Below are 12,529 nucleotides of genomic sequence, written 5' to 3' on the forward strand. Positions count from 1 at the left end.
TACCTCTCTTGACACAAATATTGGTTTGGTGGCCATTGCATGTAGTTGTTTGTATCTCGTACGTTAACGTTGAAGGAATTCTCAAGTTTATTTAAGCCGTTGGATTAACGTTTTTCTAATTTTCCTATAATAAGATTATATAATATAAATAAATTTCCGTTTTTCTAATTAAGACTGGAGAGATTAGCTAAGTTTGAAAACCCTAGTCGATAGAAAGTTAGGTCACAAACCAAAGCTGGAGAGATTTGAAAACCCTAGTCTATAGAGAGATTTTTGCTTTCCTCTTTAGCCTCGGTTTGAACCTAAATAGATGTCTTCCAAAGTTACGTCGACAGACAAGGAGCAATCACCAGAGTCTCCACCGTCTCGGATAACGTCACTTCCAGATGACATCATCGTTGATATCATCGCACGTGTACCGAGAGGCAATTTTCCAAAAATCTGCCTCGTTTCCAAGAGTTTCCGATCAATCATTGCGTCCTCTGGGCTATACAAGAGGCGATCCTTGTTAGGCTTCACTGAACAGTACTGTCTCTATGCTGTCCTCTATAACTACGACACCGACGAATACCGTTCGTATATTCTCCGCCGGACAGTCTACAATAGTAATCGCTTGGTCATTATCCGATCGTTTCCTTCTATGCCTTGCAGTGCAAGCTATCTCACAGTGGGTTCAAAGATATATGTGGTGGACTCATCGAGTTTTTTAAGCATCGACTGTAGAACTCACATGGTGCAGCCCATCACTCAGATTCCTAAGCCCATGTCTGATAAGGTCTCCGGCATCGACGGGAATATTTACTTAATTGGAAATCGGCTGGTGAGTAGGAATATGTGGAAGTGGAACAGAGTCGTCATGGTGTTGAAAACTCAAACGATGATAATGCCAGACTTGGAGCTATATACAATATGTTCTGATGCTGTAGTGATGGAGGATAAGATTTACATGAGAGATTCTGAGAACAGCTTTGTTTATAGGCCAAAGGAAATTAAATGGGAAAGGGGCGATATGCTGAATTCTAGAGATTGGAACCATTGGTGTGCCGTTGGCGAATGGGAAAGGGACGATATGCTGAATTCTAGAGATTGGAACCATGCGTGTGCCGTTGGCGACTTACTGTGCTATTACGATGTTTCAGAGAAAATGTTAAGAGCGTATGATACAAAGGAGAGGTGTTGGAGAGTTGTGAATGGTTTGGAAAAATCGTTGCCTAGACCAAGTACATTGTGGTGTAACATGGTTAGTTACGATGGGAAATTGGCTATGTTCTTTCATAAGTATATATATAATAAGGTCCGTGATGATTTAATATCGATTTGGTGTGCGGAGATTGCTTTGGAGAGACGCCAAGGAGGAGAGATTTGGGGTACGGTGTTGTGGTATGATGCTGTGATTGAAGGGAGTTTTGCAATGGTGAAATGTTTAGCCGTTCCGGTTGGATGAGACACTCTTGAAAAGGGGCTAATTTTTTTTTTTTTTTTGGAAATGTCTTTAAATCAAATTTTTACGAGACCCTAATGGATGATTTCATTACAATTCACATACACCTTATTTTGTTTAATACGATATCATACACGTTATTGTGTTAAATGCTTTGAAGCTGCATGCTCGTGTGAGTGTAGAGGAAGACCAAGGATGTGCTTTTTTTTTTGTTTACTTGGACTCGAGAAGGATCGAAGAGAATGGAGCTACATTGTATGTCTCAGCCACGCCGGCCACACCTTCTTTGACGAAATCATCCGGTGACTCGAGGTTTGTGTCAGCCTGTTAAATCAAGACAATTGAGTCGGTCACTGAATTAAGAGAACCAGAGAAGACGAAAGAAAGAAATAAAGAAAGACTGACCACACGGAACCATTGTTTCCCATGCGGTGGCAGTGGAATCAGAGCCTTGACAAAGTAGTCGTGGGAGTTAAACGCAAGATAGATGTCACGGCCACTTACACCGTCATGGAGCCTGCAAGAAGTTGGACAATTCCAGTTAAGCAGTATTACACACACTAAGGAAGAAACATTGGGAGTGTCTTACGTGAAGGCTAGGAACTTGCTCTCAGGGTTGTCCCAGTTATCTTCATGCCATGTAATCTCGCCCTTTTAGACAAACATTGCTCATTAGAATTTAGCACTCAGAATTCACGAAAAAAGTGTAAAACAAAGAGGAGGTTTTGGTTACTTTGCTGAGGAAATTTTCGTGCTTGAGTACATGGTGTGAATGTCGGAACTTGATAACCTCCGAGAAAAACCTGAAATGGCTCTGCTTCTTTGCGTCGAGCTGGATTTTCAAAAGAAAAATGAATTCAGTTCAAGGGAGAATCTTCGTATTAAGCAGAGAATGATGTAAGACTTGCCTCTTTCCACTGGAAATTGTTAAGAGCCGTATCATGTCCGTAGCTATTGTTATTACCATACCGGGTATGTCCATATTCGTCTCCCATTAGCATCATTGGTGTTCCCTGAATCATTGATCATAGATTCTAAGAATTTTAACAATAATTAATCGACTGTATGCTGCCAATACTTTTACCTGAGATATCATCAAAGCTAAATGAAAATTCTTCATTTGCCGAGCACGTAAAGACTTAATGTGAGAATCACCAGTTTCCCCTGTCAAGAAACAGAGTATATGTATATAAAACTTGAAAAAATTATCAGAGAAACGATCAAACGCCTAAAATGTTGTTAAGTGAGGTTTTAAATTTACCTTCAAAACCACAGTTCCAGCTATGATTGTCATTACATCCATCATTTCCTCCTTCTCCATTGGCCTCATTGTGCTATAAATTACAGAACAGATACGTAAAGCACAGACTCATCTAGGCTTTAACATCAATACAATGGAAATCAAAAGTACCTTAAAGTTGTATGTTACAAGATCTCGCAATGTGAATCCATCATGCGCAATTATGAAATTTATACTGTGATATGGCTTCCGCTGGTTGACCTATAAAGAGAAGAGAGTTTATGTGACGTTATCATGTTACCTATTTGGATTCCACTGCGAATACTGCATCTAAGCGGTTCACTGAAAATCATTTAGAACAGATACAAAAGTTAAATAACTTGAATAGAACCTACCTCGTAAAGATCGGAAGATCCTGAAACCCGAGTAGCAAAGCTTCCTTTCATACCACTGTCTCCCTATAAGCATGTGGAACATTAGAGTGTTTCTGCAATTAGTCTTCTTTCAAAAGACACCATTGTTGTATACCTTGATAAATCTTCTAACATCATCCCGGTACATCCCGTTCCACTCAGCCCACCTAACATGGAAACATCCGTAGTCGTATCAGGTTAGAGAAACTTGATAATCACAGAAATTTGAGGAACTAAAGTATATTACTACTGGGCATCAACTTAAGCTCGTTATGAAGCAAAACTGTTACCTATCCCAATTTGGAAACTTCCCAACTAGATATAATCCTCCACAATCCCAAGGCTCTGCAATTATCTTACATCTTGACAGAACAGAATCTTTGGCGATTGCCTGATTCAATAAGAGATTCCAAATTGAATATGCTTCACGGATACTAATTTATCTGATGATTCACAATCAATTATCAACCTACTCTTATGAGTGGGGGAGCACTAAGTGGAGATCCATCTGTTTCTCGGCAAAGCACACTCGCAAGATCGAACCGGAAACCATCCACGTGATATTCAGTGACCCTGCGGTTTGGTAACGAGAGGAAAGCAGAACCGGGGACGATTATATGTGAAGAGTAGAAAACCAATGAACGTTCCTTTCAAATCACAGTCATGTGCAGATTAAAACTTCAAGATAGATTTTTTCCATACCAGTGCCTTAAGCTATCGAGTATTAGATCCATAACAACAGGATGGTTACAGTTCAGAGTATTCCCTGGAAACAGAAATCAAAATTACAGCTAACAACCGAACTTTCATTAAAGTACGGAATTTTCTTGGAATAAACTTCAAAATAAATTACCACAGCCGGAAAAGTTAAGCAGTTGGTTGTTTGGATCAAGCATGTAATAAATCTGCATATAGATTTCACACTGTTCAGAGTTTAAAGATAAGAAAAACAATAAACCAAAATGAGGTTCACTCTTCTTATGACTCGCCTTATTGTCAATGCCACGAAATGAAGTGGTATAAGGGTATTTGTCATCTGCTTCATTGGTGTGATTATAAACTACGTCCAAAATGACCTGCACAGAAGAAATCGTAAAACTACTTCTGAAGAAAGTAATGCTTTTGACCATTTCTTCATCGGCCAAAAAGATACTAGAGCCGAAAACGGGGCAAGAGAAGGACATTGCATACCTCTATACCAGCAGAATGTAATGCTTTGACCATTTCTTTAAACTCTTTAGAAGCTTTAATAGGGTCTCCCTCACCACTAGCATAACGGCTCATTGGAGCAAAAAAGTTGACTGTCGAGTAACCCCATGTGTTAATCTAGCAAAAAACTCTTTCAGCTTGTGCAAGCACCAGAATTCTCATTCATGAACAACAAAAATATAAATTGAAAAAGGGTGAGATTCTATAGCTGCAAAAAGTATCACACACGTAAATTGCTGATTTCGTGCTTACCATGTGATCTCTAGGATTAGGACGCCTCTGAAGTTCCAGTTCATCAAACTCAAAGACTGGCAATAACTCCACCGCATTTATACCCAGATCTAGAAGGTGTGGGATCTTCAAAATGAGAAGAAATGAGTGAGATATTGCATACAAACATACAAGCAGATAAAACGTATCTTCAAAATCTGTGATCATAAGCTTTGACATATTTAGCATCTTCTTGCTATTAGCTCTTGTGCTCATCAAATGTAAGCATGAATGTGCATTAATTTCAGCATTTCATCACATATGTTAGTGGTAGAATATAATTACCTTTTCAATGACACCAAGGTAACTGCCCCTTATAGATGGATCCATCCCACTGGACTCATCAGCAGTAAAAGCACGAACATTCATTTCGTAAATAACAAGATCCTTCTGCAAAACGAAAGAAAAAAAATACACTGCACTTTTCATAAATGATGCAGAAACACAAATTCCATTATCAACAGAATCACACAACAACTAGCTGAAGGTGAAAAATACCTCAGGTATGTTAGGGAACTCGTAGTCATCTCCCCAGTTAAACGGCGAGCTCTCAAAGTCATAAGTTCCATAGAATTGAGCAAACTTTTGGCTACTATCTCCAAAAAAGCTCCTGCCTTTCACTAGCTTCGCATAGGGATCCAAAAGCACAATGCTACTATCAAATCTATGCCCTTGATTCCATTCTCCAGGACCATCAACACGGTAACCATAAAGAACATTTCCGAGCGGCAAATCCTATCATAATGTAAAACAGACATGAATACCGAGAAGACAAAAAGATTGCGTAAGAAAAGTTCATCGTTGTACTACCTCAACACAAATGTGCCAAGTATCCCCAGTCTTGTTTACGCTGGGATCCAAAACCAACTCGATCATACCATCATCATCATTCACATCACTAAGAAAACACATCACCAAAGAACAAATATCATCAAAGATTAACCAAGCAAGAACATAAACAAAGCTTCAGACTCTAACTAAAACAATACACTTTAAGCAAGAGCTAAAAAAAACTTATGAATACCTCGAGGGAAGTGATAGGCAGAGTTTCACAGAAGTCGCGTTCTGAGAAAACAGAGCGAAATTGATTCCTTTTTCGATTTGGGACACACCGAGATGAGATATCTCACCAGAGGAGACTTTGAAGGATTGTCTAGTTTCTGTCATTGGAGATGCTTCTTCTTCTATAACTCGTTCTTGTGCACGAAGACAAGTGACCTTAAGTGTTGAACGATCCTTAATCTACATTACGATGAAACAAGGAAGATATTTTAAATCGGATTTTTTGTTTTTTTGTTTTTGACGATTTATGAACAAACGAAACGTGCCTTACGAGAGAAACCTCGACAAATCGGAGCTCCGGTCACCTTCCTGCTCAATTTCAATCTACGAGTAAAAAATCAGAACTCTAATTTCAAATGAAATTTCGAATCGAAGGGAGAAAAAGCGGTAAATTGACTAACCCCATGGGAGTGAAGCTAGTGAAGGCATTACCGGAGGAGTAGAGCGCCGGAGTAAAATTGGAAGAAAGAGAATCATATGAAGAAGGAGAAGAAGGTGAAGGAAGCATCGCTTCTTTGCTTCAATGATCTGCTTTGAAGTGAGATTCTATGTTTCTTCTTCTTCCTTTTTTTGTTTGTGTGCGTGTGACTGAGAGTGTAAAAGGAGGAAAAGGTTTTTGCTGATGGGACTTTGGGAGAAACTAAGGAGAATCGTTCGTTACGGTGTCTGCCACGTGAACGGAAGCGCGAGTCCCGTGTATAGCTTTCATTTTTTTTTTCTGGTGATTTTCTAGTTTGTCATTTTCCGGGAAAATATCTTTAAGCATGAGAAAGTAACCAAGGAGGTGGGGCTAAACTTAGATTCGAATTATTTGCGTGTTACAATTACCATTGTTTCTAAAACCAGATTGGATTGGCGGGTTCAACCGGTTCAACCACAACCCAGATAACAATCCGGTTTGGTTTATGTTGGGCCCTTTTCTTTTTTCCACAATTCCTCTCCATTCACACAAAAAAAACCCTTAAACCCCCTTTCACACACTCATTTCGTCTTCTACAAATTTCTCCGGCGGTATCTCCTCCTCTCCTTCTCTATCATTTGTTCGACTTAGATACATTCCGAGTTGATCTTTCTGGATTCTAGTTTTGGATTTGTATGATCCTGATTCATCGATTTACATTTTTGTTTTAGTCCAGATTGAAGTGATTGATACAACATCGAGGATGACGCTAGGGTTGTTATTGGGGATCGGAAGATCTTTCCGACGAAAGAGAGCTTCTTCGCTTGATATTCTCTCTCCGAAACGAGCTCCGAGAGATTTCTACAAGGGGAAGAACTGTAAACCTACTGGTTTCCACACCAGAAAAGGTTTCGATATCATTAAAAACTCACTCTTGCTTATGCTTAAAAAAACGCACAATGTTTTCCATTTCACACAATTTCATTGATAATTTGGATACTTTTGTTGAATTGCATCTCTGTTTTGGAGTTTGATCTGAATCTGGAACAATTGGGGATCAATCTGTTTACATGAACACTTGTTTAAGCAGTTGTTGATAGAAATAGTACCAGAGAATTTCGATTTGTTTGAATATAGATATTATCAGCTAAGTTCAAGAATTAACATGGCTTAAGATACTAGATTCTTTAGGTAGAAAGCTGAGAGGTTGAAATTCAATTTTGGCAAAATGTGATCATCATAGAATCGTGGATTTATGATATACGAAGTATTTGATGATATAAAGCTGAGAATCAATCTGTTTTCATGAGCACCTGTTTTAGTAATTTATTATTGAATGTTGTTTTTGGTAGTAGATACTCTCAGCTAAGTTCAGGAATTTTACAAGGCTTAAAATTCTAGATTCTTTAGGTAGAAAGAAAATCAATTTTGACATAATGTGATCATCATAGAATCGTACATAGATGTATTGTATATAAAGTAGTTGATGTAAAGTTAGAAACAATCTGTTTCCATGAGCACTTGTTTAGTAATTGATAATTGAAAGTTGTTCTTAGAAATAGTAGAGGATTATCCCGAGTTGTTACTTGTTATAATTACTGAGGAGAACTATTATTAAAATAAAAATTTCTGGAATTTACAGATTGTAGCTAAGAACTTAAAGTCGATATTAGCAAATTGATTATCATGGAATCATATATGTATAATAAACTGGATTTGTATTTATTTTTTCTCCAGATTTTCCCTGTACAGTTCTCTAAGTTTGTGTGGTTTTGCAGGAGGATATGTTGTACAGCCAGATAAATTGCCGAACTATGTAGTTCCTGATCTGACTGGCTTTAAGGTTTTCAATTTACTCTAAACTCTTTTGTTGCTTTTTCTTTGATTCTTATATATAATTACCCGAGTAAAAAACCTTGCATCCTAATTGAACATGAGAACCAAGCATTAGTTACAAGTCTTAGGTTTGTGATCCAGATGGTCTTGTTCGTTGTAAGTTATTATGGAACCTGAAATTGAATGCTTCCTTAATGCATTAAGCTTGTTGTGTGTGTTTAGCTTTGCTAATAGAATTTGTATCGTAATGCAACTCTTCTGTTTTCTTTTCTCTGGTCTTTTCACCTGAGTAAGTAGATTGCATCCTAATCTAACCAAACATTAGTGAGCCCTTCGATAAATTATTTTAAAACTCGTAATGGTTAAAACTCCTTAGGTTTGTGATCCTGATGATCTTGTTCGTAGTAAGTTTTGTGTTAGGAACCTGAAATGAATGTTTCATAAACTCCTCAGTTCTTTTACTATGATTTCTCTACATAAATAGCAGAGTATGTAAGTCGTATCCTAATTAAACATGAGAACCAAACGTTCGTGAATCACTAGGGAGATTAGGAACTTGAAATTGAATCCATACTTGAGGCATTAAGCTCGTTGTGTGATTTAGCTTTGCTAATGAAACATTGTTCTTTTACAGCTGAAACCATATGTATCTCAGTGCCCTATAGAGGTCAACAAAACCACTGAGTCAACTGAACCTTCCAAGTGAAGAATTCAGAAGAATTATATTTTGAGTCTTTCTTTAGCTGAAAGCTGAGTAATTTGTTATGTGTAATTCGTATTTTATGATCCTCAATCCTTTTTATTTTTCAAAAGATTTCAAGCATGTTATGGCAACATTTGGGTTAGTGAAAACCATAATGGAAGGTTCGCCTTGAGAGCCAATGTTCCTAATCACCCAAGTTATCCGCTCCATGCAATTTCCGATTCTCTTTAGTTTAACATATCAATGTTTTCATGGGATGGTAGATGTTTCCAAGTTCATAATAAAATTGCTGAAGGTAACAAATGATCATTACCTAACACTTTTAGTTGTCACAGAGCACTATCCAAACATTATGGATTCTTCTTAACAAAGCACTCGAATTATAGTCTGATTTAAATTTGCGAACTTAACATTCTTCTAACCACAAAATGAGATCTAAGGAACTTGGTGAAAAACTAACTTATATGAAAGAGTGTGTGCATCAAACCGTAACAGCTAAACAATTTTCCATGTGAAAACTCTCAGCATCAATCACAACGTTACACCACTGCATCTTACCCCACACACCAAATCACTGTTGTGTTCGTTCGGGCGTCATTATATTTATGAAAGAAATGAGCCAAATTCACACCGTAACCAACCGTGCGCATCCTCCATGAACCGGTTATCTTAGGCAACAATTCTTCCAAACCTGTCACCACTCTCCAACACCTCTGCTTTGGATCATACGCTCTTAACTTTTTCTTGTAAACATCGTAAAAGTACAATAAGCCGTCAACAACACATAGCTCCTTCCATCTTTGAGCATTCAGCATCTCGTCTTTTTCCCATTTTCCTTCTTCTGGTCCATAAACAAAGCTATTCTCATAATTTCTCATGCAAATCTTATCCTCCATCACCACACCATCAATTAGCGAACTGTCACCTAGCTCCATGCCTGGCTTTATCATCTTAGGCTCCCACATTTCAGTTTCTGTATCAAACACCATGACTCTCTTCCACCACCTGCTCCCACTCACCTCGTCATTACATTCTCCGATTACGTAAATCTTACCCTCAACTATGCCAGCGGCCTTATAAGACATGGGCTTAGGAATGGGAGAGATGGGCTGCAATGTGTGAAATCTACAATCGATGCTTAAAGCATTCGAGTGACCCACCACATATATCTTCGAACCCACTGGGACATAGCGTCCAGCGAAAGGCATAAAACGAAGTGACGGGATCATGACCAAATAATGATCATTGCTGTTGACTTTCCGACGGAGAATATACAAACGGTAATCACTGGTGTCGTAGTTATAGAGGACACCATAGAGACAGTGTTCGGTGCAGCCTAACAAGGATCGTCTCTTGTATAGCTCAGGCGATGCCACAAGTGATCGGAAAATCTTGGAAACGAGGGAGATAGTCGGATAATAGCATCTCGGTACACATGCTATGATATTCATGATGATGTCATATGGAAGTGATGTAATCATGGATGGTGAATGTTCCTTCTTTGCCCTAACTTTGAAAGACATCTAGTATATATATATAGAGTCAAGGCTCAAAACAATGAAGCAAGAATCAATGAGAAAGATAGAGGAAAGCACAAAGCCTGACTTTAATTTCTAACTGTCTATAGAGTAGGTGTTGGAGTTTCAGACAATCACGAAACTTCTCGCTTTGGTTTATCACCTCTCTCTCCGTTAACTAGGGTTTTTGTTTTTGTTTTTTTATTTTATTTTATATGTTGTGATTTTGATCAAAAAAAACTTTTTTATTCCTCTCTTCGAGCTTACATATTTATAACTAATAACTTAACCATATTTTTCTAAGGAAATTGCCTATTCTCCATAAAACAAAAATAAACTTTAGTAAGAGCAGAGGTAAAAATCTCATCTTATTGTTAGACCATATCCAAAGCTAAAATGGTTATAGAAGTTTCACATCGACTCAGCTACGATTTGTTTAAAGCTATTAGAACTTCAATTATAAGCAACTAATCTTCTAACTATTGTGGAAACCCTTTAGTCCAATACACCAGGAGGTCTGGGTTTCAATTCACTCAATTTCTGCAGATTAATGGAGGCAAGCTTATAATCTTCTAACTATCACGTAATGATCAGTACCTATAACAATAGTTGCAGACCTAAATGGTCTATGGTTCCTTGCAAAATCTTAAATTGTCCGTCAAATTTTACAGCCAACTTATGATTTACTTAAGTGGCCACTGTGAACTTAACGTTTCTTCGTGTTTGACCTCGGATCATATGTAGTTTGATAGCCTTTTTCAAACTTGAAAACGGTATGGTGTGGAGAGAAGTGTGGTAAGAGTTGTATTATACCGATACTCAGCCCCACGCATAAAACTCAACCAGCGATAAATTAAAACACTTCGACTAAGGCAGCTATTTAAGAACAAACCATAAGAAACGTTTAAAACAAAAAAAACCAATGTTTTTAAACCCGACCCGACCTGGCCGGTCCAACTGGTCTAACCGTGACCCGGTAACATCTCCGGTCCGTATTTGAGATTAAATCCGAGCTGTTATTAATTCGTTAAAATCTAGAAAACTTCGCTCAAATCCTGTGATCCGGACGAATCTAAAACTGGCTGGTTTCCAGGTTTAACAAAATTGATTCAAAAATTTAACGCCAGAGATTGAATCTCATATTTTCTGATTTTCTCCGATTAGTTCGACATAGATATTATTAAGTTACAGAAGATAAAGTCGAGAGGAAAATAAAAAGAGAAAAGAAGAATAGGTAGCGGCTAAAAAAATAAGAAATAGGTTTGTTTTGTCTTGGTCATTTTGCTATTTTTTTCATTTTTTTATCGATCTATTTTATTAATATTTATTACATATATAAATTTATTTTTTTCATGCACTTTACATATTTTTAAAAATTAAATAAAAAACAATTTATAAAAAAAACTTATATGTATAAAAAATTTGATAAAAAAATAAAGAAATAGTACTCTCGTCTATGTAATAATAAAAACTGTATTCAATCATTATATGTTTATAACATTAATTTATATATATATATATATATATTATTTTTTAATAAGTTAAAAGACCCGTGGTCCGACCCACGGTTCCACCAGTGATCCGGTGACCCAACACAAGAGTTGTATTATACCGATACTCAGACCTGTAAATGTTATGTGACAAAAAAATGTAAGAGATTTGGCACGTTTTATCAGATTGGGACTGTATCTCTTATTCGTTTATGCACTAATCAATTGATGGTAGAAAGTTGTTCTTGGAGATATATTATGGAGATACAAGTATCAGATAATCACGATTTGTTTTTAGATATTTTTATCTAAGGTAAGGAATTAGCATCGCTTAAGATACTAAATTCTTTAGGTAGAAAGCTACGAGCTTGAAATTCAATTTTGGCAAAATTTGATCATCATAGAATCGTGAGTGTAGTATACATAATGTATTTGATGATGGAAAAGTTAAGAATTAATCTGTTTCCATGAGCACTTGTTTAGTACTTGTTAGGATTTGGCCTCTCAAAGGTTCTAGCTTTGAGTTGTCTTTGACGTGAAAACACCAGCCACAACGTAAAACAGAGCAAGAAACAAAACGAAGAAGATATAAGAACAGAGCAGAAAAGAAAAGGGAGCACACACAACATTTAACGAGTTCACGCCCATAAACTCGGGTCGCTACATCTCGCCGGGATTTCTTCCCGGAATCCACTAGATGATAGAGTGTACAAAGAGATCCCCAAACTCCAAAAGCCCTCTTACAAAGGTTTCTCTCGGTTCTCACTCTTTCACTCTATATCTCAAGAACACTCACCAAGTTTACACTTTTAGTGATGTTCTCTCTCTCTCGATCTTTCTACATTGTGTTGTGCTATCTCTCTCAATTGTTTGACCGGCTCTATATATATACACGAATAGACCTCATGTTCTTTTTGCATCTTCCACCAAATTCCCTTGTCTTGGCTA

The 12,529-nt window shown here is 37.3% G+C and overlaps 4 protein-coding genes across 9 annotated transcripts; 2 read left to right on the plus strand and 2 right to left on the minus strand.

Moving 5' to 3' along the window:
- Window positions 1–310: 310 nt before the first annotated feature.
- LOC18014638 (F-box/kelch-repeat protein At4g38940) lies at window positions 311–1,444 on the plus strand. The gene has a single exon (XM_006397154.1). The coding sequence runs from the start codon at window positions 311–313 to the stop codon at window positions 1,442–1,444; it is 1,134 nt and encodes a 377-aa protein (XP_006397217.1).
- A 22-nt stretch (window positions 1,445–1,466) lies between these two features.
- Window positions 1,467–6,285, minus strand: LOC18014639 (isoamylase 3, chloroplastic). Of its 5 annotated transcripts, none has more exons than XM_006397156.2 (23): window positions 6,037–6,285; window positions 5,902–5,959; window positions 5,598–5,815; window positions 5,384–5,471; window positions 5,072–5,308; window positions 4,859–4,963; window positions 4,556–4,660; window positions 4,286–4,420; window positions 4,084–4,170; window positions 3,948–3,999; window positions 3,797–3,860; window positions 3,568–3,667; window positions 3,385–3,485; window positions 3,210–3,261; window positions 3,077–3,139; window positions 2,853–2,942; window positions 2,703–2,775; window positions 2,526–2,605; window positions 2,350–2,454; window positions 2,175–2,273; window positions 2,031–2,092; window positions 1,847–1,958; window positions 1,467–1,765 (listed from the first exon to the last, which is right to left on the minus strand). In XM_006397156.2, the coding sequence occupies exons 1-23, from the start codon at window positions 6,141–6,143 to the stop codon at window positions 1,655–1,657; spliced, it is 2,304 nt and encodes a 767-aa protein (XP_006397219.1). In that variant the 5' UTR covers window positions 6,144–6,285; the 3' UTR covers window positions 1,467–1,654. The 5 variants fall into 5 exon arrangements, with proteins under 5 accessions (XP_006397219.1, XP_006397218.1, XP_006397220.1 ...); XM_006397155.2 differs by having other exon boundaries at window positions 5,902–5,944; window positions 6,037–6,267; XM_006397157.2 differs by having other exon boundaries at window positions 6,068–6,208.
- Window positions 6,286–6,562: 277 nt separating this feature from the next.
- LOC18014347 (39S ribosomal protein L41-A, mitochondrial) lies at window positions 6,563–8,809 on the plus strand. 2 transcript variants are annotated; one of them, XM_006397158.2, is made up of 4 exons: window positions 6,563–6,646; window positions 6,772–6,943; window positions 7,814–7,878; window positions 8,506–8,809. In XM_006397158.2, the coding sequence occupies exons 2-4, from the start codon at window positions 6,799–6,801 to the stop codon at window positions 8,575–8,577; spliced, it is 282 nt and encodes a 93-aa protein (XP_006397221.1). In that variant the 5' UTR covers window positions 6,563–6,646; window positions 6,772–6,798; the 3' UTR covers window positions 8,578–8,809. The 2 variants fall into 2 exon arrangements, with proteins under 2 accessions (XP_006397221.1, XP_006397222.1); XM_006397159.2 differs by having other exon boundaries at window positions 6,586–6,646; window positions 6,767–6,943.
- Window positions 8,810–9,128: 319 nt separating this feature from the next.
- LOC18014330 (F-box/kelch-repeat protein At4g38940) lies at window positions 9,129–10,097 on the minus strand. Its single transcript, XM_006397161.1, has one exon. It carries the CDS (start codon window positions 10,095–10,097, stop codon window positions 9,129–9,131), a length of 969 nt encoding a protein of 322 aa, XP_006397224.1.
- Between the last annotated feature and the right edge of the window lie 2,432 nt (window positions 10,098–12,529).

The sequence above is a fragment of the Eutrema salsugineum genome, unplaced genomic scaffold (genome assembly GCF_000478725.1).
Source record: "Eutrema salsugineum unplaced genomic scaffold, Eutsalg1_0 scaffold_3, whole genome shotgun sequence".
NCBI lineage: Eukaryota > Viridiplantae > Streptophyta > Magnoliopsida > Brassicales > Brassicaceae > Eutrema > Eutrema salsugineum.

Excerpts from the sequence above, each read along its gene's own strand:
- LOC18014638 (XM_006397154.1), top strand. The coding sequence starts at position 311 with ATGTCTTCCAAAGTTACGTCGACAGACAAGGAGCAATCACCAGAGTCT.
- LOC18014639 (XM_006397156.2), bottom strand. The coding sequence starts at position 6,143 with ATGCTTCCTTCACCTTCTTCTCCTTCTTCATATGATTCTCTTTCTTCC. Across the intron at positions 4,171-4,285 it reads TACATTCTGCTGGTATAGAG|GTCATTTTGGACGTAGTTTA; the intron begins GTATGCAATGTC and ends TCTTCTGTGCAG. Across the intron at positions 1,766-1,846 it reads GGAAACAATGGTTCCGTGTG|GCTGACACAAACCTCGAGTC; the intron begins GTCAGTCTTTCT and ends TTGATTTAACAG.
- LOC18014347 (XM_006397158.2), top strand. The coding sequence starts at position 6,799 with ATGACGCTAGGGTTGTTATTGGGGATCGGAAGATCTTTCCGACGAAAG. Across the intron at positions 6,944-7,813 it reads TGGTTTCCACACCAGAAAAG|GAGGATATGTTGTACAGCCA; the intron begins GTTTCGATATCA and ends GTGGTTTTGCAG. Across the intron at positions 7,879-8,505 it reads CTGATCTGACTGGCTTTAAG|CTGAAACCATATGTATCTCA; the intron begins GTTTTCAATTTA and ends GTTCTTTTACAG.
- LOC18014330 (XM_006397161.1), bottom strand. The coding sequence starts at position 10,097 with ATGTCTTTCAAAGTTAGGGCAAAGAAGGAACATTCACCATCCATGATT.